The sequence below is a fragment of the Xyrauchen texanus genome, chromosome 3, assembly GCF_025860055.1.
Source record: "Xyrauchen texanus isolate HMW12.3.18 chromosome 3, RBS_HiC_50CHRs, whole genome shotgun sequence".
NCBI classification, from domain to species: domain Eukaryota; kingdom Metazoa; phylum Chordata; class Actinopteri; order Cypriniformes; family Catostomidae; genus Xyrauchen; species Xyrauchen texanus.
The window spans coordinates 23,388,299-23,416,171 of NC_068278.1; the positions used below are offsets into that span (position 1 = coordinate 23,388,299).

The 27,873-nt window shown below is 40.6% G+C and overlaps 1 protein-coding gene across 2 annotated transcripts in view; it reads left to right on the plus strand.

Moving 5' to 3' along the window:
- The first annotated feature begins 234 nt into the window (after positions 1-234).
- The window catches only part of edil3a (EGF-like repeats and discoidin I-like domains 3a), a 384,265-nt gene continuing 356,626 nt past the window's right edge, over positions 235-27,873 (plus strand). The window contains exon 1 of one of the 2 annotated variants that reach the window (XM_052111629.1): positions 235-733. In XM_052111629.1, the coding sequence (XP_051967589.1) occupies positions 670-733 (64 nt within the window). In that variant the 5' untranslated portion in view covers positions 235-669. The remainder of the gene's footprint in view (positions 734-27,873) is intronic. The other variant, XM_052111639.1, reaches the window with a different exon arrangement.

Consider the following 27,873-nt stretch of genomic DNA (forward strand, 5'->3'; position numbering starts at 1 on the left):
GCAAGATACTGCATTTCCATTAAATTAATGTAATTAACCAATGCATTTACAAATGAGTTTACCTATCCCTTAAAATAGTGATTACTAGAAAAAAATAGCACAATAACATTTGAATATGGACCATCCCACTATCTCACCCACAGAGAGAGTCTGTGTGAGATAAATCTCAGATCGGAAGTGAGGTCAAAACAGTTAAGCCTCTGTGTCTGTTCTACATCAGAGGGAAAATACCATATTTCCCGGGGCTAAAAGTGAAATACACCGAGTGCCCCACCCATTTGGATTCCGCCATTCGCTCTGCGTTTAGGAGGCTTCAGAGCTGCTGGGGAGGAGCAAGGCTCGTCATTATCAGTAAGACAGCGCCGCTGCTTGAGCAGTACAGTGACCGTCTGCAGCGCGCTGTGTTTACACACACACAATCACCGTGTGATCGTGACCGGCGCGGACTTTCTCTGTTATCTCATCGTGCGCACCACTGCAGCAGAAGGGCAAGAGGAACTCCAGGGAGGATCATTTCATTTCATCCACTGACCCTCTTGGAAAAAAGGGGACTAAGCTCACATCTTTCCAAGGAGATACTTTCTCGCGTCAAACTCATAGGGAGAAACAAGTTTTTCGGTATCATTGCGCGTTTGTAACCTTGGAACTCGTACCTGGTGTTTGGTGAGGATGGGACTGTTCCTTGTCTCGATCGCCCTCTGCGTACACCTCACTGTCCCGCATCTCGTCAAAGGTGAGTGGCGAAGGAAGAGCGCGAGTGCGCAATTGTTTCTGCGGCGTCCGGATGTTGTTTAACTTTAAATTCTGACAGGAAAAAATGACAAAATTTGAACTATTGAAATTCAGCACGTCATCGAATTAACTTAACGATTTAGTAACAGCAACATCTTTTGTAATGAATCACATAATTAATGATTAGTTTGTATTCGTAAACGTATAACTGCTATTTATTACAGCTGATGCTCTTTTTATTGTTCAGGTTGAGATAACTATTAACACAGTATTCCATTGTTGTACAGCTTCCCTCGTACACTCACGGGTTTTGCGTCAGAAATAGGAGGAGGCTTATCAGTTGTCACACTGGATGGATTAAAGATATGTTTACCGGGGATGAATGGCTTGTTCTCCCCATGCTTATCGATCTCCGATCAACAGCGAGTGTTTTCTTCTAGACGTGAAAGTGATTCACATTGTTTCGGATTCAAACGTGCTTTCACTCTGAGAGTGGACTGGTACCCTGGCTGCACGTTTCATAAGAGGTTCACATCAACTGGTTTTTATTCTTTTATTCTCAACAAGTCAATGTTGAACACTGCCTTGACTCATAGCACATGTATCCCTCTCGTAATCATGCACATCTTTGAGTTTTGAGAGTCATTTTTGGTTAGGTTCTGTAGCATTTGTGTTTATTAACTTACATGGCACACTGTTTTAAATTACATCATAGGTGATATTAAATGTCCAACACTTTTGCACTATTGTACATAGATAACCCCTACATGTAGCTGCCTGCCACAAATATACACTGTAAAAATTAAAAGATACTTATGAGACATCATTTGATGCCACAACATCCGGTAATCTCGCAGACACTCTTTAAAGAAGACTCATATTCTATTTACAGTATGTACCCAAGGAACGTCAATATATATATATATATATATATATATATATATATATATATATATATATATATATATATATATATATATATATATATATATATATTTCAAGTGCCTCAAAGCCTTTCCCGTAGGGTTGTGCCGATGGACGATGTCATCGTCCATCGTGATGGCTGACCAACATCACGATGTAGAGCCACCATCGTGATGCCACACCCCCTTTTGCGAGTCTTGCTAGTGTGACTCACTAATCTTAGTCTCTTCTATAGTTAACCTAAAAACTTTGCAGGGATTGCTCTGTAAATTAAATTGAGAATATAACTAATGCATATATGCTATTTTAAATACTGTAGTATATGCCAGAGACGTGACGTGTTAGTCTGTGAAAATACCGTGTCAGGCAGGCTACACAAATATTGATCTTGATATTGTTAGCTTCTTGTCTTTTTTTTACATGTCTTACACTGTACATTTAGATTAAAATATTTTATGTTGTAGGCTACAAGAAAATAGCCTTTATTAATTAATTATTAGTAGTTGTAGTGTCTCAGAAAATCTTGCTCATTGTCACATATCTCTTGCATACACTGAAGCGGCAGTTTAAGATAAACCCAGACCAGCGAAGGTCAAATAACTTTTGTCTGGTTAATAGGCTACTTTTAAAGAAAAATTTCCTTGGCCATAAATCCATAATGTCAAATCAAATGAAAGAAACAAGGTGAATATGAATAACACACATTAAAACATAGAAGAACAGCAAATAAAGATCAAGAAAACGGGAACAACACTCAGACCGAAACTCGGCAGTAACATTTCACTTATAATTAGCAGCACAATTAACTTCAGCACAGGCTACAAAATAAATTATGTTAGTGAAATATTGTAAAGTGGTCATATGAACTACACAAATGAACGTTTAAAAAAAAATTAGCTCCGCAACGGATGGCGAAAAATGCGTAAAGAAGTCTAATATCTTTCACCATAGACCATGTTTAAATTTCGATGTTTCTGGCCAGAAATACCAACATATTCACTTTATCTGGTTTTAGATTGGAGTAACTACACTACCCGCTGTGCTGAAGACCCGCTCTGATGGAGTACTGGTAGCACATATGTACAGATATTTCCATGCTAATCTTGCCATGAACGGAAACCTTTTGTCGTTCGTTTTCCACCAAGTCAGCGAGTCCTCTTCCCCATCAATGGCCATTTCCTGCAGGTACATGGTCATTTCTGCCTCGACCTTTTGCTCATCAGTGAGTAAAATAACGAAATTATAGTTTTTAAGTGGAAAATAGTATTTATGTAAAGAGATATATTAAAATAAAAAGTGCACAACTCTTCTTAAGTGAAAGCTAAAAAAAAAAAATGCTTCACGTGTCGTGCAACCTACTGATAAAGCGCCGACGAGTCATTAGTTGGGTTAGTAAAATAACTAAATTATAATTTTTCATATAATTTTTTAAAATTATATGAAATTATATAAAGCCCCCCCGCCCCACCGACGATATCATCGTCCATCGCGATGTTTTACTGTCAACATCGTCAACTGCCAATTTAGGGGACATCGCCCAACCCTACTTTCCCGTGGGATGGGGTTATAAGAGGAACAATTGACAGTTCTTTATAGTTCTTGAAGGAACTAAGAGTATGTTTCTCAGAGAACCTAAAAGGTGTCTGGAGGATCTCCATTGGGTTCTGCCGGTTTGAGGGCTGAGGAACCCCAAATTTTGCCTTTAGTGTCCCCAGCGTAGAGCAACAGCTTTTCTCTTAGTCACTGCTGAACGCTGTTATAACTCATGACACATGACACACGTATCCCTTTTATAATCAAAAGAATTAGTTTTGTGTAAGTCGGGTGGCATTTATTAACATATCTGGCATACCATTTTTAGATTAATTTAAAGGTGCACTCAGTAACTTTTGTCTTTGTGTCATCTTGGACTTACACTGACACCTAGCTGCTTGGATGCAGCATCATATAAAATACATTTTCAGTTTAAGTTGCCATTGTAGATATGTAGTATTCACAGTCTGCCATGATTACTTTAATCAATGATTGAAAGTGTCAATTAACAAGACGGTTACTAAGAAAATAGTATTCGGCTAGTCATGCGATTCTAACATGGCAACCTCCCTATATGTGGACTGCTTTTATGAGGTTACTGATATGACTGTAGTCTCCTTTTTAATGTGAGTGGTCATGATTTCCAACATATATTGCAAAATTTCAATTCAAGTCTTTAGGAATTAAACTTTTTACCTTTAAAGATAATTCTGCCTACATATTAATTCAGATAATTCCACATACATATTCATTCAGATTCTGTGTCCAACACTCTTGCACTATTGTAAAACAAGCCAAAGCATCTATGTATTGTAGCTGCCACAAATATAAAGTTTCTGTGTGTTATTTGCAAAGACTGAGGAATCTGTTTCTTTTAAGTTATGTTTTTTATGGTCTGCAAGAGAGCTGAAATATTTGCCCTAGTATTGGTAAAACCTTTCTCAGCCTTTGTATAGGGCAGTGCATTGCAAATGAGTTATTATTGAAGAGTTTCAACAATTACTCATAGATAGGCATTAAGGCACACTTAAAGACCATTATCACTTTCTGTTTGGATGTTGCTAAGAAGAATGAAGTATGCACACATCAGCCCAAGCTGACAGATATGGTCCTGGATACTGGAGCCAAGCAAAATTATATAGTGAAATATTTGTAGAGCGGTCAAATGTTTTTTATCCTACTTGTAGCCTCCCAGCCTTCCGAGCTTCACAGGTCTGTGATTTTAAGTGTGCCTGCCTCTTCCATTCTAGCTGTGCTTGGAGCTATAATTGTAACTGTGCATGGCCTCAGAGCCTCCCGGTGTCAAGTCTGCTGCTGCAGCTTGGAGCTGCTGCCTCCTCCTTGTATAATGGATTCTTAGCTTCGATACCACAGGGTGCTATTTTTCCTTGGCTTAGTAAGACAGTGAAATCATCAGTAGCAGTTCTTCAATTAATCACAGTACATTCAGGCATTGCACATTCGACATGCTTCAGAGGTGTGATTTGGTTGCACGACACTGTCTCAGTCACGTTTTCTGTAGTTTCTTTTTCCAAGTAACACAGGAATTTAATATAGTTTCTTTTCTATTAGTCCACTTCCACAATTATACATATTCTGTTGATAATGCATTGATTTTGCTATGTTTACGCCTCTCATCCACACTGGAACGGCGGTTTTCCATCACCGAATATGAAGACTTTTGAAAAGGCTCTCTAGTGCTGCGAGCGAGTCAGTCAAACTGATATACTTCAACTTCATTTAAATGTGATTTTGAGGATAAACTACTCGCTCCCAGTTAAAAATTTGTATCAGTTTAATGTGCAAGGACATTCATGCATAAGCCATTTGTAGGATGACTTCCTGAAGAGTGCAAACACTGGATTTATGGCACTTAGAAAGATACAAAAACATTTTGAAATACACAATATCACAAGATATATATATATATATATATATATATATATATATATATATATATATATATATATATATATATCTTGTAATTTTTTTTTACAGCATAGAGACATTAAATTAATAAAGGTCCTAAGTTACCATAAAAACCAAAACTCTGTTATAAACTGTATTTATGGTTTCATTGGTTCACTTCATATTAGCCACTTATGGGAAAGTATGAAAAATGAAATATCTAGCAGTGTCATATGTTTCACCCATTTTTGCAACTGTGTGGGAGATTTCAGTGGCTCCAGTGCTATAATTGATGCATACAACTGTCGGGGGCAATTATAAGTAAACACCCTATTCTCAATGTCATAGGCCACAGCTGCTGGCTTGAGCAGATCGATGCTCCTTAAACATCTCTCGCCTCTTAAAGCTCGCTGTATTGTCTCATGACATTTTGAAATGTAACAGAATGCTCTATGGCTGATACAAAGGCATTTTGTTTGTAAACCGACCGTAATAATGTTTGCTAGTGTACAGTTTATCTATGGTTTAAATAAATATACACTGGTGGCCAAAAGTTTGGAATAATGTACAGATTTTGCCCTAATGGAAATAAATTGGTACTTTTATTCAGGACATTAATAACGTGACAAATTACTAATGTAAAAAAAAAATGACTTCAAAGAGTTCTCATCAAAAAATCATCCACGTGCAGCAATGACAGCTTTGCAGATCCTTGGCATTCCAGCTGTCAGTTTGTCCAGATACTCAGGTGGCATTTCACACAATGCTTCCTGTAGCACTTGCCATAGATGTGGTGGCTGTCTTATCGGGTACTTCTCACTCAGCTTTCAGTCTAACTGATCCCACAAAAGATAAATGGGGTTAAGATCCATAACTCTCTTTTCTAGAGATGCACCGATCGACCGGCCAGGGACCGGAATCAGCCGATTTTCCACATGCTCGGCCCGGACCGGTGACCGGCCGGTCAGCCTCACGACTTTCCGATTCCAAGCGGTCCGTTTTGTTGCCAGTGGCGCAGGCAATAACGTCACAGCCGCATGTAAACATGTCATTAGCGTGGAAGATCTTCACTGTCAGTGAAGAATACAAAGTTGGCAATTTTTAATAATTGTAAGTCTAAAGTAAACCGCGGGGAACCACCACAATAACGTTCGGAACAGCAAACCTAATTAGACACTTAAAACACCATCACCCAGCTGAAAATGCCCATTTTAAAAAAGAAGCTAAAAAAGTGAAAGCGGCTAAAGCTAGCCAGAGCTCAGAGCCAGCCACAAGTCAGCAGTCTTTCCTATCATTCCTTGGAATGAGCAGCAAAAAGACCAAAGCAATTACGAGGAAAATTATGGAATTCATAGCCCTGGATGACCAGCCGTTCTCCATAGTTGAGGACAGAGGGTTCTCAAAAAGAGAGGTAAATCTGATTAATTTCCTCGATACAGAGTAGGTGGTACTTTTCCGAAGCCGCATTGCCCGAGTTGTTTAATCTTGTGTCATGTCACCTGTTACCTGTCAACATTTGGGTACACAAATCTGGGAGGGGAAGGGGGGTGCTGGATGGCAGAGGCAGGCTAAATACATACAAATTGTGCCGTTGTGATTTAATGTGCTGGGTAACATAATTTTTCCCACCATGTCCGATATTAAAATCAGTGCGACACAAATTGCAAAAGGTGGAAATGACATCTGTTTTGTTATAAAAAGCAACTCATTTGCAGTTAATTTTTATTTCTACCTCTTTCCAGTCACAGAGCACTTTATTTTGAGAGTTGTTTAAGTGAGAGAAGATCCTGTATGCTTAGTGCAGTTTGGGGGAAATTGTAATGTTTAATAATTTATTTTATTATGAAAATAAAATTTTGCATTGAAGAAAGGTAGATTTTGTTTGTATATGTGGTCAATAATAGTTCTTAGAAAGAAAATCGGAATCGAAAAAAATCGGTATTGGCAGGTCACACTTGCAAAAAAATCGGAAATCAGAATCGGCTAAGAAAATTTCCTAATCGGTGCATCTCTACTCTTTTCCAATTATCTGTTGTCCAATGTCTGTGTTTCTTTGCCCACTCTTAACATTTTCTTTTTGATTTTGTGTTTCAAAAGAGGCTTTTTCTTTGCAATTCTTCCCATAAGGCCTGCACCCCTGAGTCTTCTCTTTACTGTTGTACATGAAACTGGTGTTGAGCGGGTAGAATTCAATGAAGCTGTCAGCTGAGGACATGTGAGGCATCTATTTCTCAAACTGGAAATTTGTACATCTGGCCTTCCACATCTCTTTCTTGTCTTTGAAGATTGTAGTGTACACCTTTGTATGAAATAATAGATTTTTCACAATTTCAAGCATTGTATATCCTTCAGTTTCTTTTTTTTTGCCATTTTTTACCTAATGTTGTCCTTAAGACATGGCATACTGTGGCATCTCAAAAACAAACACAATGTTAAGCTTAATTTAAAGAACCAAATTGATATAATGGCAAGTGATGCTCTAGTACCAAATTAGCAATTTACATGATTACTCAAGGATAAGGTGTTGGAAAGATTGCTGTTGGAAATGGGGCCTGTCAATAATTGATAAAAAATTATTTTTATCAATTAGTGATGGTGCTGTTTTTTATATCTGCAATGTCCTGATTATACTTTGTGATCAGTTGTATGCCATTTTGGTGAATTAAAGTACCAATTTCATTCAGAAACAGCTAAATCTGTACATTATTCCAAACTTTTGGCTGCCAGTGTATGCAAGTTATTTTTGAACTATTGGCGAAACTAGTTTTAGCCTCAAATGCCACAGATATATTTTGAGTTTTCTCAAAAATGGAGACAATACAAGATGCCCAGACCTCTGGAGGAATTCTGAGCTTGGTAGTGTGTGGAGGTCCATCAGAACTAGATATTGAAGCAGGGTACTGTATATTACTGTCTTGTCTTTAAACAGCAAGACAGATTGCTGCAGATATTTTTCTCACACAATGATTGTGTTCAAAGCCATAGAGAAGATTTAATAGAAGAAATCTGTAACTTTTCATGCATGGTATTAAAAAAATTGTGTCATGGTATTTGATGAATTATGGCATTTTGTCTATTTTTTATAGTGCCACACAGCTTGACTCCTGGTATGATAATGTATCATTATAAAATGGGGAGGTAAATGTATCATTATAAAATGGATAGTTCTGACTCTAAATTTCGAAATAATGATTTGAAGGTAGTTCAAAATGACTTGCTTTTTTTTCATGGCAAATCCAAACAACCTACAGTTAACATAATTAACTATAATACTAAAAAATATACATTTCAGCCTTTTATCGGATTCCCTTCATGCTGGGGCTAAGAACACCCCTTTCCAGTGGTAAAATTAATGTAATGCATGGCCTCAAATGAGTTTGTCACAGACGAACGCGGAGATGACAGACATACTTTCCCGGGCCGCCGCAAGCGTCGGGCTAGAGTGGAACCCTCCGCTATCCCCTGAACCCTGATGAGTTAGTGGGAGGCACTTTTCTCTGCCCGTTCCCAATCTCTCAGCTCCCCCGCTCTCACTACCCTCGATGGCGGGGCGGCCAGGGGCTACTCGGCGATGTCCCCAGTGGATAAGGCGCTCGCGGTGCGCCTGTGCCCACGTAGTGCCAGCCACCTGGTCTGTAGGTTCACATCTTCCCTGATGGCTAGATCCTACGGTGTCGCCAGACAAGCCACCTCCGCCCTGCATGCCATGGCTCTCCTGCAGGTCCACCAAGCCAAGGCACTGAAAGAACTGCATGAGGGTAGTTCTGCTCCGGGATTGATGCAGGAGTTGTGCTCGGTGACTGACCTTGCCCTCCGGGCAACAAAGGTTAAGGCGCGGTCTCTCGGGCAGACTATGTCCACGCTGTTGGTCCAGGAGTGCCACCTGTGACTGAACCTGATTGAGATGCACGAGGCCGACGAGACACAGTTCCTTAAACACCCCATCACCCAGACCGTCGAGGCCTTCGTCCAGCAGTTTTCGGCAGTGCAGCAGCAGACGGAGGCCATTCAACATATCCTGCCCCGGCGCGGCTCAAGATCCCGCAACATTCTGCTCGTCGCCAAGGGTGTTCCCCTGCGGCAGCTTCACCGGCTCTGCCCCAGCCTGCCCTGTGGCCCTGCCCGGGCGTCGAGCCCCCCGCAGGAAGCAGACGCCACCAGTCTCACGACCGGCCACTAGGAAGAAGACCTCAAAGCGCCCCTGAAACGGGTGACCCAGGGAGGCGAGAAGCCACTGCCCCGGAGCTGGTAAGCAGACCACTCTGTCCCTCGGTGTAGGGCCGGTAGGAGAATCTTTTGTTCCCTTTTCCTTTTATTTCGCCGCATGCTCCAGTAGCTGCGGTACACAACTTTTCAACAAAAGAGCAGTTTCCTGAGTCCCTGGGTCACATAACCGGTGTGTTCGGCCGTCACACCTCTCTGGCAGGTTCAGTGCCCTGGCGGCAAATCCCTGCCCCGGTGCATCAAGCAGTGGCAGTGTGCTCAAACCCGGATGGCTTCAACGGATTATGGGATTAAGCACTTCCTCCCCCCCTCGACCGATCTGCCGGTGAGCACCCAGAGTCAGGTAAGTGCATTGATGTCTCAGCACCGCCACTGTGCTCAAACCCCGTATGTGTGGCCTCCCTGGCTCCGCCCCACTGCGAGGCCCCACCCGCTGGTACGTCTGACGAAATCATTCCTCTGGTCCCCCTCGCCCAGAATCTGGATGCGTGGCTCACACTTTCAAACCCATCGCAATGGTTGACCCAGACCGTCCTACTCGGCTATGCGATTCAATTCGCCAGGGCCCGCCCAGGTTTTCTGCCATCCACTTTTCCATGGTGAAGGCCGGGAATGCCGCCACCTTGCACAAGCAAATCTCCACCCTTCTACGGAAGCACGCGATAGAGCCTGTCCATCCAGCTGAAATGAAGAAGGGGTTCTACAGCCCTACTTCTTTTTACAGAAAAAGGTGGTGGTTTGCGGCCAATCTTGGACCAGCGAGTTCTGAAACAGGCCTTACACAGACTCCCGTTCAAGATGCTGACATTAAGATGCATTCTAACAAACGTTCGGCATCAAGATTGGTTCGCAGTGGTAGACCTGAAGGACGCGTACTTCCATGTCTCAATTCTACCTCGACACAGATCTTTCGTACGGTTTGTATTCGAGGGTCAGTGTACAAGTACAAAGTCCTCACTTTTGGCCTGTCCTTGTCCCCTCACATCTTCATGAAGGTCGCAGAGGCTGCCCTTGCCCCATTAAGGGAAGTGATCGTCCACATTCTCAACTACCTCAACGACTGGCTAATCTTAGCTCACTCTCGGGATGTGTTTTGTGCACACAGGGACCTGTGCTCACGCACCTCAGCAGCTAGGGCTTCAGGTAAACTAGAAAAAGAGCAAGCTGCTCCCGGTTCAGAGCATCTCTTTTCTCGGTTAGGAGTTGGACTCAGTCTCGATGATGGCGTGCCTCATGAACGAGTGCGCAGAGTCGGTGCTGGCCTGTCTGAAGGTGTTCCACAACGCTCTGGTTGATGCATATGAGACCGCTTCAGCACTGGCTCCGGACTCGAGTCCCAAGATGGGCATGGTGCCATGGCACACATCGCGTGGCTATCACGCCGATCTGTCGCCATCTCTTCAGCCCTAGGAACGAGTTTACATTTCTATGGACAGGGGTTCCCCTAGAGCAGGTCTCCAGGCACGTTGTGGTTACAACCGACGCTTCCAAGACAAGCTGAGGCACCACATGCAGTGGGCACGCGGCTGACAACCCCTGGATGGGCCTGCGACTACGTTTGCACATCAACTACCTCGAGTTGCTGGCAATACTGCTCGCCCTGCAGAGGTTCCGGCCATTGATCCAGGGCACATGTTGGTTCGAACAGACAACACTGTGATGGTTGTTTATATCAACTGTCAAGGCAGGTTATGCTCCCCTCGCATGTCACAACTCACCCGCCATCTCCTCTTCTGGAGTCTGCAGCACGTCAAATCGCTCTGAGCCACACACATCCCAGGCGACCTCAACATCATGGCGTACGTGCTGTCACGTTAGGTCACCCGCAAGGAAGAGTGGAGAATCCACCCTCAGGTGGACAAACAAAGTCTGCCCAGGGCTCCCTTCGAGCCCTTTGAGTCAGTAGAGCTTAAGGCACTCTCCTTGAAGACTGCCTGATAGTATTCACAGATGTGTCACCTGGTTGATTTCCTCCTAGCCCTGTGGCAGATGAGTTTGCGAAGAAACTTACTGCCAGCCCAGTCCAGTGCTAACTATGCCCTGTGCTGGGACTGGTGCACCGCATGCGCTGGTTCCCTTTAGGCAACACCTTTCAATGTATTTCAGTTGAAAAACGTTTACGGGTTGGCAAACTGTGTCTTACTTGGGCAGAGACCCCTCTGCCCCAATCTTCATGCTCGTAGAGCTTCCTCCCCAGCATTGGGCAGGACCTACCTTGGGACTTCTCCACGTGACATACTTCCGACTAGACTCGGCAAGACCATGTGACGTATTTCCACTTGATTCCCCCCTCTCTGTAGGCAGGGTGTGGTCTCCACTGTGTCTTCACCTTGGGAGCGACACCCCCCTCACGAGTGAACGAGTCCGTTCGTTCAGCGAATTCGGTGCGCTGGCTAAGCGGCACACAGCAGTCTGCCTGTCATACAAGGTCTGACCCACGGAACCCAGTTCATCCAGTTGTGCCATTTTTCTAGGGTACCCCTAGTGTCAATACATCGACACAATGCCGAGTGAGTGAGAGATAGGGAACATCCTGATTACTTTTTTAACCTCCGTTCCCTGATGGAGGGAATGTGACGTTGTGTCCCTCCTGCCACAATGCTGAACTACCTCTGAAATGGCCGGGACCTTATTCTTGGCTCCTCAGCACAAAGCCTAATGAGCGGAATGCATGTCCCCTCCTTTTATACCTGTATGTTCAGGAGAGGGGCTTGCAAATACCACTCGCCAATTCCCATTGGCTTTTTATCAAAGCTCTAAGGTGTTTCCGGGCTCTCAAGAGTGACCCCTAGTGTCACTACATTGACACAACGTCTCGTTCCCTCCATCAGGGAACGGAGGTTATGAAAGTAAACAGGACATTCCTTTTGTCAAATTATTTCAGACTTAATAACCAACAGTGGTTGTTCAGTGTTATGACTGACTTTGAATGAAAGGACATTCATAATGAGTGATTAATTAGAATAACAGATGGCAGGAAGTGAAATTAAATGGAGATGTCACTCCCAAGCAAAATAACCATCTTCTCTGTGGGAAACAAATCATCCTCTCTCAGAACATGTCTACCTCACATGGCATCTATTAACAAGGACTATTGCAGTATTTTGTTACACCACTGTGGCTCAGAGTGATGGATTAATGTGGATTTGATCTGTATTGCTGCATATTTAAAGCTGTTTTAAATATGACCTGTGTAGCAAGTTCCCCACGAATTCCCCTATGTCCAAAGCTCTTTAAAAGGCATTGGCTTTATGACTTAAACTGATTAAAGTTGGTTTAGGATTGCAGAGAGATTACTACTCTCAAAGATGACATCAATGAACAATATTAAGTTGTGACATTAGATTTGATTTATTCATATAAAATAAGCGTAGATTATGAACGTGCGCTGCACAGAGTTTCAGTAACACACTGTTGACTTCTGAAATATCCTTAGATAAATCTGCGAATCTGCATTATACTTTTTACTTTTATGATTCTGCCCGAATATAATCAAGTGCACACTACAAGGCCAAAGATTGTCGCTTTTTCATGTTTGAACTTTTCTGTGACAGGAAGCCCAAGATCATAGCCAACTCAAATGCGTTCTCAATACTCTTCTGCATGTGCACACTTGAGAGTCAGGCTGTGACTTTTTGCGGCACTAAACTGTTTAGAAATCTGGCTGATCAGTTGTGGGCACTGTCTCAACTAGTGAGAGAACAGCCAATGAAATTAAAAAAGAGTGGAAGCAGAGGACCAGGCCAAAGAATAAAAATAGAACTGATCCGCCCATATCCTCAACCACTGTCTCATCCATATTGTTCCATGGGGCTGCCATGTTAGGATCAAATGACTAGCCAAATATAACTTGCTTAATCTCAGTAACCACAAAGTTATTGGACACTTTCACCAATGGATTAAATTAATCTTGTCTGACTGTGAATAGTGTAATTTTACAATGGAATTGGTACCTGAAAACTATTGCGTTTGAATGATGATGCATCCATTCCCCTAGATGTCAGTGTAAGTCCAAGAAGTGCACCTTTAAATTAAGTCACTGTCATCCCTTTCTACACAAAGACAGCTCCTTTCTCATTAAATTAAGAATATTAAAGATAGCGATTTATTCAAAAAACTCCATGTTTTTTTCCTGGTGAAACTACAATCGCACTACTGCCACCCAAGGAAAGCAGGCGGCAAACTACATTTTATTGAAACAAGATGATTGTGTAAAAAAGATCGGAATTGTGCGTGCAAATTGCATTCGGCAAGTTTGTGCCATTGCCTGAATTGCATAATTCCTTTAGTGAAAGCAGCGCAGACAGCAAGTGCAAATAAACTGCTTTTACTTCATGAGATTATTTCATAGTAAATATCCCCCGTCAGTGTTTAAAAGTGTATAGTGCGATGACTTCATGTCTGGTAGTGTGCACATGGCTTTAGGCTGGGGCATCACTAGACCCCTTTATAACGCTTGTCCGGGACAAGTTGATTTTTGAAGGGGCATATGGCAGCGAATGTGTGTGCTGAACATGCACATGTGTTTTAATAATCCAGTGAAGACCAGTAGTTTTATTTTGTTTTTCATTCTGAATGTTTACATGAATACTTGATAGCCTACAGCTGTTAAAAACATTTACATTTGTTATAAAAACACTGAATTTTCTAAATTTGTATTTTTTGTTCTATTACTTTTATATTATTTCTATTCATTGCTATTTTTTATAGTTTTTTTTTATTACTGACAGTTTACTAGTCTTGAAAAATTACTTAAGAACGTTAGAACATTCTTCCATAATTAACTAAAAAGAATCCTGTTAAATTTACAGTGAAAAACTGTCAGCTTTGGTTGCCAGAAATTCATCGTAAAAAATACGGTAACCACGTTTCAGGCTTTACAGGACGCAATATTGATGTCTGTATATTTTACAATTAAAAATATAAAAATTTACCTTCTGACATTGTAAAAATCTGCTTTTCACTTTATAATGTATCACCATAGTAATTACAAAAGGACACATGATGACATGAAGTTCATCAATAGAGGCTCTTCCTGGAGCAATGACCAATAAACATGTAGAGACAGTGCTCAGCACCACTCACACAAACACTAAACACCATCAGGGTAACATATTTGAAATTAAAATAATGTAATAAACTAGGGTTGGGTGATTTCCCCTAAATTGGCAGTTGACGATGTTGACAGTAAAACATTGCGATGGACGATGATATCGTCGGTGGGGCGGGGCGGGGAGGGGATTATATAATTTCATATAATTTTCAAAAATTATATGAAAAATTATAATTTCGTTATTTTACTAACCCAACTAATGACTCGTCGGCGCTTTATCAGTAGGTTGCACGACACGTGAAGCATTTTTTATTTTTAGCTTTCACTTAAGAAGAGTTGTGCACTTTTTATTTTAATATATCTCTTTATATAAATAGTATTTTCCACTTAAAAACTATAATTTCGTTATTTTACTCACTGATGAGCAAAAGGTCGAGGCAGAAATGACCATGTACCTGCAGGAAATGGCCATTGATGGGGAAGAGGACCCGCTGACTTGGTGGAAAACGAACGACAAAAGGTTTCCGTTCATGGCAAGATTAGCACAGAAATATCTGTGCATATGTGCTAACAGTACTCCATCAGAGTGGGTCTTCAGCACAGCGGGTAGTGTAGTTAGGCCTACTCCAATCCGCAGCTTATTAAAACCAGATAAAGTGAATATGTTGGTATTTCTGGCCAGAAACATCGAAATTTAAACATGGTCTATGGTGAGAGATATTACACTTCTTTACGCATTTTTCGCCATCTGTTGCGGAGCTATTCGATTTTGCATATTATTTTTTAAACGTTCATTTGTGTAGTTCATATGACCACTTTACAATATTTCAATAACATAATTTATTTTGTAGCCTGTGCTGAAGTTAATTGTGCTGCTAATTATAAGTGAAATGTTAATGCCGAGTTTCGGTCTGAGTGTTGTTCCCGTTTTATTGTTTTATTTGTTGTTCTTCTATGTTTTAATAAATGTGTGTTATTCATATTCACCTTGTTTCTTTCATTTGATTTGACATTATGGATTTATGGCCAAGGAAATGTTTCTTTAAAAGTATTAACCAGACAAAAGTTATTTGACGTTCGCTGGTCTGGGTTTATCTTAAACTGCCGCTTCAGTGTATACAAGAGATATGTGACAATGAGCAAGATTTTCTGAGACACTACAACTACTAATAATTAATTAATAAAGGCTATTTTCTTGTAGCCTACAACATAAAATATTTTAATCTAAATGTACAGTGTAAGACATGTAAAAAAAAGACAAGAAGCTAACAATGTCAAGATCAATATGTAGCCTGCATGACACAGTATTTTCACAGACTAACACGTCACGTCTCTGGCATATACTACAGTATTTAAAATAGCATATATGCATTAGTTATATTCTCAATTTAATTTACAGAGCAATCCCTGCAAAGTTTTTAGGTTAACTATAGAAGAGACTAAGATTAGTGAGTCACACTAGCAAGACTCGCAAAAGGGGGCGTGGCATCACGATGGTGGCTCTACATAGTGATGTTGGTCAGCCATCACGATGGACGATGATATCGTCTATCGGCACAACCCTATAATAAACATAAACTAAATTACATCAAATATTACACAGAACACATATTTAAAATAAGAAGACGTATATATATATACTGATGTGATATAGTTGAAAGTTCTGAAACAGGAAATGAGGAGTCAGGAAGCAAAGCAGTTCAGGCAAGTGTTTATTTTCTGCTCTGATGCACAATTCACACACTCGTCTTTGGTGCTTTATCTAAAGGTGTTCCAACTGGTCTCTTAGTGGTTTCTCAATAACATAAACACTCAATAATATAAACTGTCAATACTGTAAACTTACATTAATATCAACTCTCAGTAAACATACCAACACCTCACTCTCATGTCGCTCTCTCCCTGCTGTGGCAAGTTTGGGCTGCTTTTAAGGTCTCCCTCCGCTATCACTTTAACAAGAAACATCTCAGGTTACTTAACAGTAACCCCTGTTCCCTAAAAAAGCAGAATGAGATTCGCTGATTTAGTGCTTTGGGAACGTATTTAGGAGTGACCAGCTGTGAATATGTGTGCAACACTTCAATGAAATTGACTAGAATTTATAGCCTCTGCCGGAGACATCATCAGGATGCGCCAGTACCAGGGGCTATAAAATGATGCGCCACAGGTGCATCCTCAGGCATCCTCAGTGTGGCAATGAAGCGCTGCATCTCGTTCCGCTTTTTCAGGGAACAAGGGTTACAGTTAAGTAACCTGAGACATTCCCTACCAAAAGCTACACTTTGATGCTGCGCTGTTTTAGCACTTTGGGAACGAGAATACCCACACCGCCGCACTGCGGATGTCTGGACCCCTTACGGTTGTGTAGTTGTGCTCACAAGAGAGCGTGAGGTCTCCGACATGAGCTTGTGATATTGACTCAAGGATGTAGTGGCATGAACATCCAAACTAAAACGTCTTATGAATATGTGCGGAGAGGACCAACTTGCCATATTACAAACATGCTGCAGAGGGACACTTCTAGCCAAAGCTTTAGAGGAGGCGACCCCCCTGGTAGAGTGAGCCCTGATACCTACTGGCGAAGCTTGACCGCATGCCTCATAGGCCAGGGCAATAGCATCCCTCACCCATTGTGATATTGTTTGCTTGGTGGCAGCCGCCCCCTTGTTACAGCCCCCATGACAAATGAATAGTTGCCCTGACTTATGCTACTGGTTAGTGCAGTGGACATAAGCCTGAAGGGCACGGACTGGACACAGTCCGTGAAGCCTCTCCTGATCCGGGGTTGTAAATGGCAGGGAACAGAAGGCTTCAAGAGTGACCGGATGTATGGCCGAGAAAGGAACCTTAGGCAGGTAGTCAGGATGAGGGTGCGATATTGCTTTAGCCATTCCCGGGGCAAAATCTAAGCAGGATGACAAGACAGACAGAGCCTGCAAATCCCCAATTCTTTTTAGAGAAGTAATCGCCATAAGAAAAACCATCTTGAGAGTCAGAAGTTTATCAGATGCTGACTCTAGAGGTTCAAAGGGGGTCTCAACCAGACCTCAAGGACTATTGCTAAGTCCCATGAAGGGATACTGGTCCTAGCTGGAGGTCTCAATCGCATGACTCCACGAATGAAGCGAGTGAGCAGAGGATGTTTCCCCAAAGGCATCCCGTCAATCAAGACGTGGCAAGCCGATAGAGTGGCCACATAAACCCTGAGAGTGGCGGGGCATGTGCCTGCTGATTATTTTTCCTGTAGAAAGCCCAGAACTGAAGCAATCTGGCAGTTAACTGGATCTGCATTATGTGCAGTGCACCTTTCAAAGACATCCTTTTATTGTATACCTTCTACTAGTAGAAGGAGCACTAGTGCTCAGAATGGACTCGATGACTTCAGGTGAAAGCCAGGTGTCCCTCACTTGGTACCCTTCAGGGGCCAAACATCTGAAGGTTCCACAGTTTGGGCCGGGGATGAAGTATCGTCCCCTGCGCCTGAGTCAGAAGGTCCCTCCTGTCCGGAATCGCCCAAGGCGAGCCGTCAAGGAAAGACATTATCTCCGAGAACCATACCCTGTTCGGCCAACACGGCGCTATCAGTAAGAGGCAGGACCCTTGCTGACGAACTCTGGCCAGGACTCCCGGGAGCAGAGAAAACGCATACACGCTTACAGGCGCATTCTGGGGCATGTATGCACCATCGCATAGAGGGGACATTGCAAGGGTCACTTCTACCTACGTCATCATGGAATACCCCTGCGCCTTAGCACCCACGATAGTCGAATATGTCGACGTCGAAGGCATGAAGACATGGGAAGTATAAGGCTTCCGCCATGAACAAGAAAACTTGTCATCAAGATCATGAGAAGGACCGGTTGGATCTGGGGAGAGAGCAAGCGATAGGGACGGACCCATCTCTCGCTCCTCGGCTAGATCCATACTAGAGCCCCACAATGGAATTAAGCAAGACGAATGTGAAGCATTTTGACTGAAAACAGATCGCAATGCTTGCACCAGCCCCAACGCAAGAGCAGCATGCCTCCGTTTCAGCCATAGAGTGTAAACACGGGAACACACACCGCTTGCTTCGTTTATGATCCATTTTTAGAAAAGAGAAAGGTTTTCTGTGCACAGCCTAACAAATTCTAACTCCAACAGATGAAAGTACAAAGTTTTGACAGGGTTGAGAAGAACAACACACACAGAATGGTCTGAAGACAAAAGACGTGATGATGCACCTGTGGCGCATCTATTTATAGCCCCTGGTCCCGGCGCATCCCGATGATATCACCGGCAGAGGCTATAAATTCTAGTCAATTTCATTGACGTGTTTGACACATATTCACAGCTGGTCACTCCCAAAGATGTTTCAAAGTGCTAAATCAGTGCAGCGTCAAAGTGTAGCTTTTGATAGGGAACAGCTGTTAGAAATTACACCAGCCAGTTTGATGAACCAAACCACTTCATCTATCCCGCAAAAAGATTTGTGAGCACACGACCACGCCCCATCCCCACAACTGTATATACGTTGTCATTCCTTTAAATAAAATCAAAGATTGCACTGCTGTGAATAAGGTGCTGTTAAATACTCTTAGTGGGCAGATTGTTAGAAATAAATTGGCTGAACTCCTGTTGCTGTTCTCTTGAATTCTTTCATATTTTTCTAATTAGATGTTTCATCAATCAAACTCTTCATAAAAAAGAGGGTAGTCTAGATGAGTTTTGATGAGTGCTGCGCCGACTTCATGTATTAGCTCTTCTAGATATATATGCTGTGCTTTGTAGTAATGAACTCTATAGTACAATGTATTCCACAAATCCTTTTTTCATATTCACAACCTTGATCGCCTCTTTAGAGCCATGAATTACATTATTCAGATCCTTCACTGACATGAGGTGTAATCTGATTCAGATGCATACATGTCAGAGTCATTTTATCTTGATCTGAGTGAATTCCAGATTTTAGTAGCTGTTTTTTTCTGTTCAAGGACAAGCTGACGCTCAAAGCAGGGCATTATTAGACACATTAAGTACATTAACTCAATAATATCTCAATATTTCTCTCTCTCCAAGTTGTTGTGTTCCCAGAGTCACCATATCATGCCCTGTTCAAGGCAATTGGTTTTACTTGGCTTGTTCTGATTTAATCAGATGTGTGAATACCCTCAAATATGTGCATGCAGGTTGAAGGAAGATTCATGTGTCAGGGCAAATATATAAATGCATGTGTAAAATGTTTCTGTATTTTTAGTTTACTGGGTTGAGTGTGTGTGTTGTTCATTAGCGTATGTGTGCATTCATGTGTCTTAGGCAAGTGGATGTGTTTTCTCATAATGAGGCGCTATGTGTGCCATACTCAAAAAGGTTTGAAAGCTAACCCAGAAATGTCATCACATTAATAAGGGGTTCTTCACAAGCCACAGAAGTATTTTCAGAAATATCTGTGCCACTTTTTGCAACACCATGGCTCTCTCTACACACCTACTCCTGTCAAACCTACAGTATATGCTCTGTAGACCAACTGTAGACCTGAGTTTGTAAGGAGTTGTCTAGGGGCTTTACCATAAAGCTAGCTGATCAGCTTTAATTGGTACCATGACACTGCTACTTAACTTTCTCTTTAAACTTTGATCCTGAATTTAATGCTGCATTCTGGACAACTCGGAACTCTGATCCCACCACCGACTTCGTCTGGGATGCAGCATTAGATTAGTTCACGAGCATGTTTGCAGCAAACAGTCAATCGTGTGAAGCAGGGGTGGACTGGCCATTGGAATCACCAGACACTTTTCTGGTGGGCCGCTGGGTAATATGGGCCAGCCCGTTGCTGCTCATATACTGGCTCGTCCTACAGCTGATTTAGGCGGCCTCCCTGGGCTCCAACATGCCCTTTACTGAGTTAATTTAAAAAAAAATATATGTAAGGTTAAGCCAATACAATGGCTTTTATGTTGAAAAACTTAAATTACTTTTGTCTTGAAATTACTTACACATCGTAGCACATTTCCATTCATGTGCATTCATTTCGTACTTTGCCCATACCTCATTATTTGACATACAAATTACAATAATGGTGACAACCAAAGACAACATATTAAGTATAAGATAAGCTCTGAATAATCACAAAGCGTCTAGGTTACTGTTGTAACCTCCGTTCCCTGATGGAGGGAACGAGACAATGTGTCGAATGAAGCGACACTAGGGGACTTTCTTGAAGGCCTCGGTTATCTCTGAACTTGAGATATTGCCAATGAGAATTTGGCAGACAGAATTTGCATGTCCCTCCCCCGGACATACGGGTATAAAAGGAGGGAATCGTGCATTTTTTGTCGTTCAATTCGACGTTGTGTCGATTGAAGCGACACTAGGGGTCCCTATTCTATCACGCCATGTGCTGCACTATGTACGTGGTGCGTCAGACTGCACATACCCTTCACCAACGCCACATAAAAATCGTCATAAACTTTTGTTTCCCTGCATCCCGGAGGGAGGGATACATCACATGGGTTTTCAGGCCATATGTGGAAATTGGGCAGTGGTGACTGCCCAAAGAAGACGCGGGTCCGCCAGTAGGGGGACCGTACTGCGGAAAATACATACAGGGGGATGAATCCACAAAGGCCCATCCTGTGGAGTACCTGTTCCAGTACAGAGTAATTTTAGTACCTGTAGTGGGCCTGGTCGGGGAATTCCTCTGCTGAATTCGCAGACCAGAGGGATAGGGAGGAAGAACATTCAGGGAGGGTTAGTTTAGTGGACTCTCCTGGGCAAAAAGATTGCACGTGATCACCTCAGTGGAGGGGAAAGGCGTTATGTGTAAGTGGAACACCTGGTCAGACATTCCGTGTTCCCAAGTTGTACGTGTTTGGACCTGAGAGAATATGGGACGAAGATTGTAAAAACTCTTAAATATATTTGGTGTTGTCTAGCCCACTGCTCTGCAAATATCTGCTAAGGAGGTTCAATTGGCCAGTGCCCACGAGGATTCCACACTTCTCGTCGAGTGTGCTCGAACCCACAAGGGGGTGGGCACGGCCTGGGTGTGATAGGCCAAAGCGATGGCGTCAACAACCAGTGGGAAAGCCTCTTTTTGGTGACAGCATTCTCTTTCCGCTGTCCACCAAAGCCGACAAAGAGCTGCTCAGAACATTTAAAGCTCTGTGTGTATTCCACATAGGTACGCAAGGCACGCACCGGACACAGCAACAAATAGGCTGGGAGTGCCTCCTCCCGGGGCAGTGCTTGCAGGTTCACTACCTGGTCTCTGAAGGGGATAATACTATGCAATAATAATAATACACATTTGTTCTTCTTAAGACATATTTTGCGTACGGCTTATATTGAACTTTATGTGAAAAACTGAATGCTCAACTCTAGTCCATGAAACAAAGGGGTATGGGTGGCATGGTTAGGCTTTTTAATATTTAAAAATCTCTATTTATCAGCAGCTATTAATCAATATTACTAGATGTTTTATAGATATTATTTTTATATTTTCATATATATTTCATAATTTATGGCTAGAGTATGTAAATGAAAAACAATTATTGTTTATTTAAAAAAATGCAAGAATCTCTGCTATTTAGACTCAAAAAAATTATTTTAAATAAAGTGTTGATTTTGTGGGTTTCTACCATTTATTTGTTCTGTAAAGTGCACTTTAAGAGACAAATGGAAGTGACTTTATTGCATCAGAGATGTCACTTTATTCACAGCTGATTGGTTCAGTATCCGTTAGCGATCTGTTACTTGAACAAAATATGCTACAGAGCATGTTAGCCATGTTAAAAGCTGACCCACATTTATGGTAACTACAAACCGGGGTTGACACAAATTAAACTAAAATGGCCTGCCTAGCCACCTAAACCGGGTTCAAGGTACAAGCCCCCGCTGTTAGTCATTAAAGCTGAACCATTCACATGACATGAAAAGTTACACTCCAAGAAACCACATGCACTCTTGAAAGCTGAATTAACCCCCTGGGGTTGACGGATGCGCCGGCGCGTCCTGCTGGATATTTTCGGCATTACAGCAGAAACAACTTAAAATTTTCATTTTGGGGCATTGTAAGACATCATTAGAGACTATAAAGGGTTTACTTTTATTTGTGTACACTCACAATAACAACAATACCTTGTGCATTTTTAAAATAAAGAAAATAAAAAGAGTGAGCTTTCAGCAGTCTCCGTGTTCACAAGCATATTTCTGAAACACGTCACAAAAATGAACTGAAACTCAGCGAATACTTGAAACATGTCTAAACAAAGCTTAAGATTTCTATTTTTAAATAAAAAAATTCTAATTTAAAAAAAATATTCTCCTGCAATGTAATCTGTATGAAACAAAGTGATCTACAGTTTTTACCGGTTCATCTAATTATAGCTAATGTGATCACACCCACCAGCAGAGCGCGCCATTCATACCCTAATGTGCTGAGACAATCAAGGCAAATGGTAAACACCCCCGACAGTGAGGATTGATGTAAACAATTCATTCACTTTACTGCTCGTTTGTAATGATACACAGGCAAGGATAGGAAGAGTTAACATTTTTCCTCAGAAGAAGAGCGGGACGCCGATGAACGTTTGTATTTTGAAGAGAGACTTGATCCAGCCAAGGATACAATTTTGGATGAGTAAGTCATTTAGTTTTCATTAGTTGACATGTACATATTTTACTAGTGGGACTGTTTCCAGACTTGCCAGCCAGGATTCAGAGTATTGAAATTTGAAATATGTCCTAATAAGCAAGTTTTAATTACATATAAATGTTCTTTCAGCTAAAGCAGGTATTTAAATTGTATGCTGTCTGATATAAATATGATATGTAATATGATATAAAATTATATGAATATTTAGAATATATTTTATCTAGTGTTTATGCTGCCTCATTATCATCAATGCTTGTGCTTGCAAATATCTGTTCAGGTGTAAATCAGTAAAATGCATTTTAAATATGACCATATTAGAAAATCTGCATATTATAATGATTTCTGAAGGATCATGTGACATTGAAGACAGCAGTAATGATGCTGAAAATTCAGCTTCGATCACAAATTGCATTTTACAATATATTCAAATAGAAAACTGTTCTTTTAAATTGTAAAATGAGTACACACAATGTTTTTACTGTATTTTGGATCAAATAAATGCAGCATTGGTGAGCAGAAGAGACTTCTTCTAAAACTTTTAAACGGTAGTGTAGGTATAAAATTAAGTAAAGTCTTTATGTAAAGACAATGTATAGTCAGATTACTTCTTTTAACTTAAAACTTGATTTTGATCATTAAGTCTCCTCACATTCATTCTCTTTCTGTCACATTCCTCATTGATAGGCCCAGGCGAGGGGTCTTTTGTCAATATTCATGATAGTTCACGCCTCCTCACATATGACCTTTCTAACACTAAAAGTGTCTTACAAAAGTTTAAGTACTATATTGTTTTGTATGAATAAGTGATCAGGATGGTTTCACATCATTTTATAGCAAAAACTCTAGGCTACTAGTCTTCTAGTAAAATGTTTAGTTTGTGTTATATGGCCTTATTTCAATGACTTAAAACAACTTGTTTTTTCAAAAACCATGCATAAATGTTATTTTCTCAAAAATACAAACATGTACACACATGTTGCTCACATATTATTTTAGCCCAGTTTGTGCTGAATATAGTGATTATCAGACTTTAGGCGTTAATATGTTTTTAATCAACTGAAAAAAAGCACAAATGTCAAGGCATGTCAAAACGTCTCCAGGGCCCAAAACACCCTCAAACCCCAGAGGGTTAAGGAGAGGGTAGATTGAGATAGTTTGAAGTTTTTTGTCTTTCTTGTTGTCTTGATGGTTCTAACATAGTGTGCAATTGGATGAAAGGTTACACCTTCTTGCACCAGCTCATGATAATTAGGAAAATGCCTAAAATTCAAACAGGCTGCAAGGGCTTGTTGGGATAGGCAGCTTCCTTTTGAAGTTGAAACAGATTTTTTTAGAAAACACCTGTTTGCAGGTTGAAGTTTGGTTCAAGACCAGAAGCATAAATTTGCATCTGCTCTTTGGCTCATCTTCATTTTCGAGAAAAAAAATTATAATTATGTTGTTCATGGTGTTGGAGTGGTGGTGGTGTAGTGGTTGAATGCACATAACTGGTAAACTGGTAATCAGAAGTTCGCTGGTTCGATCCCCACAGCCACCACCATTGTGTCCTTGAGCAAGGCACTTAACTCCAGGTTGCTCCGGGGGGATTGTCCCTGTAATAAGACCTGTAAGTCGCTTTGGATAAAAGCGTCTGCCAAATGCATAAATGTAAATGTAAATGTTCATAATGTTGAGCATTTTTACAGAAAAACCAATGCACTTTCATAAAATATACAAACATTGGCAGGTTTCAGTGTGCTAATTGTTTAAAGCTGAAGTGTAATTTCAGCACCAATTTATTAGCGTCACCTAACTGAATTGCAACAATAATCAGATACCATAAAACACTCCGTCTTCCAGATAGTCCAACCGCAAACTCACAGCACTGGTAGAGTCAATGTTAATGCACTTTCTTCAGAGGTTTAGCCTGTGCTTGGCTGGAGTGGAATATTTTGGCTGATTTCACCTAATTTCCATATCAGCCCCCTTTCATTTGCTTAATTAAATGAATAAATATGCCTTCAACTATCCAACTGATTTCCAGGGTTGTTTTACTTTTTTCCCAATAGGCTACTGCATAAATAGAGTATTGTTTACTGCTTATATTTTTAATCAGATCTTAAGTCTTATTTAGTCAAATAGAACACATGTTTTATCCTAACTGAAAGTGTGATGGTTCAGATGAAACAGGATTTGAGAGTAAGGATATTTCTGTAAAACTGTCCTAGGATTGTATTTAAAAATGTACATGCATTATTTGGTTGATTGTACTTCCAAAATTATAAACACTGACTCCCTCTGTCCTAAAATCTCACATATATTTTGATTTTGAATCTTGATTTACCATCAGCTTCTTATAAAGGTGAACTGTGCAATTTTGCAATGTTAAAATACTTTCTCCTATCCAGCCTAGGACCCTATTTTAAGAGCCCTAAGCACATCACTATGTGAGACATCAGTAGTACACATTAGTCCGTGGGCATGTCATTTTGGTATTTTTGTGCGAGCATTCGCTATGTCTAGGAGCAAATGGGTTTGGTGAATTTACACGCACAACATGTTAATGGGCTGGGTCAAGTACAATTTAATTCTGAGGTTCCATTCCCTGTCAAACTTCAGAAATATAAACAAAGACAGCACATTCATAAGAAGTTTGTAGTGTAAATTAGATGCCTGTATGCAATGAATTAGAAGAATAGAAATATGGACTTGTGTTATTTTGTGCTTTAACTGTATCCTTGTTAAATGTCAGGCATATTTCTATGACAGTGACATGCTACTTAATAAGCATCGGAAATATGGTTCTTGACAGGACTTGGATATAGGCTCTGTTAAATTATAGTTAATGTATAATTATATTGATCTACTGAAACACAAATCATGGCTTGAATTAACCGTGCTTGTATTGGCCGTCCAGGTTAGGCTTTGGATCGAGGGATTTGTTTTGTTTTTTGTTTAATGCTTGCACGCATCTCACTTCTACTGATTGATTTTGCTTAAAAAATAAATACAATTATTGAAAATCGAATCACTTAAAATCAAATATTTATAAATTCAATTTACACTACAAACAAAACTAAAATATAATCAAAATAATGAAATGGTAAAAAAAATTGTAGATAACAACCTCCCCTTATCCAAACATTTTACTCTCTCCATCTTCTATAATATAAACATAATAATAATAATAATAATAATAATAATAATTGGGGGGGAAAAAAAAAGTTTCACAAAAAATCTCATTGATTTTTTGTTCATAAAACGGCTACAATAGTATGGAGGCCCAAACCTGCATGAATAATAAATAAATAAATGTAATAATCAAAAAATAAATAAAGGAATACATTTCTTGATAAAACAAATATAATTCGTTTTTAATAAAATTTATTCCTGAATTTATTATTGTATGACTTTATTCCTTTATTATATTCTATATTTATTTTTAACTTTATTTTTATACTTTTTAACTTTTATTTATTCATTTATTTTGCATATTTTTTTTTATTTATGTGTTAATTTATTTATTTCCATATTTATATATTCCCATATATATTTATTTATTTATACATGTATTTATTTTTATATTTCTGTGTACAACATGGAAATGAGGGAGGCGGTCCTTGCGTAGCTCCAGTGCATCATTGGTTAAGACTCAATAGTACTTATCAAAAGCAGATGGATGTCCCACCTTAGCATGCTCTGACTACAGATTTTCAATATGCAGGGAACGTTTTGCAGAGAGTTTAACAATCCAGGATGTGCTTCGACATTCATACCGGCATACAGCTCTCCTAAAACATCAATAAGCAGCTCTACTCTTAATGAAACATAGTCATTTGATGTGCGGTTATCGACTTCATTCACAAGTTGCGCAACACTCTAGATATATGTTAAGCGTCAGCTATAGTTTTTTTTATATAATTTTTTTATTGCAGAACTTCATACATACATACATACATACATACATACATACATACCAGTGGGGATTTCTTTAAGACTGCAAGGGAAGCTCAGCTTCCCCTATAATGTCAAAAAAAATAATGGTCAAATATGTACTATTGTGTAAACAATTTATTGACTAAAAATGCGTTAGAACACGTTCATCTCGAAGACGAGTTCGTTCAGAATCAGCTACATTACATATAGCAGGTCGGCTGACTCGATTTACTTCTCATACATTCCCGTAGCGTCAGTGTATTTCCCTGTTGAAGCCGAGCGTCCATTGACTTCAATGTGGCTGCTCTGAACAGTTTTTTCAGTGCTCCGAAAATAGACGGTCATTGGATAAATGCTGTGATTATGTCCCGCCCACAGATGCTCAGCGTCTCTGGGGGTGAATGAGGAGTGGGCTGGCCCGGACTCCGGGCTTCCGCGTGATGATTGGAGGATCTGTCGAAAGACTGCATCTCCTTTTGATTGACAGCAAATCTGTACTATAAGAAGTCACTGAAGCTATTTCACGCTCAGTCCCATCGCGGATTTCTCAAGTGTAGTCGAAAGACAAACTGCAGCAACCTATTTCTTTATATTTGTTTGGCGAAATTGCTAGTCAATTTGCATAATACATTTCACACAATTATACACCACATTCCTTGTTTCAGTTTTACCAAGTTTAATATATTTTGTTTTAGAGCGTTCGTTCGTTCGTTCATTCATTCATTCATACAGTAGGCTAGGCTAGCGTTGTACGGGTGAAACTGTGCACGATGGCAGACGGTGCTAATATTGTCGACCTGATTTTGGCCAAGCCATTTGAAAGTCTTCCTTACGAGGAAAAAATTAGAATTAAACAGCAGGGCAGATCAACACCTAAGATTGATTTAGTGCAAAAAATAGGGTAAATAAGTTTATAATGTAGGCCGAAAATGAGCTTCCCCTCTTTGAA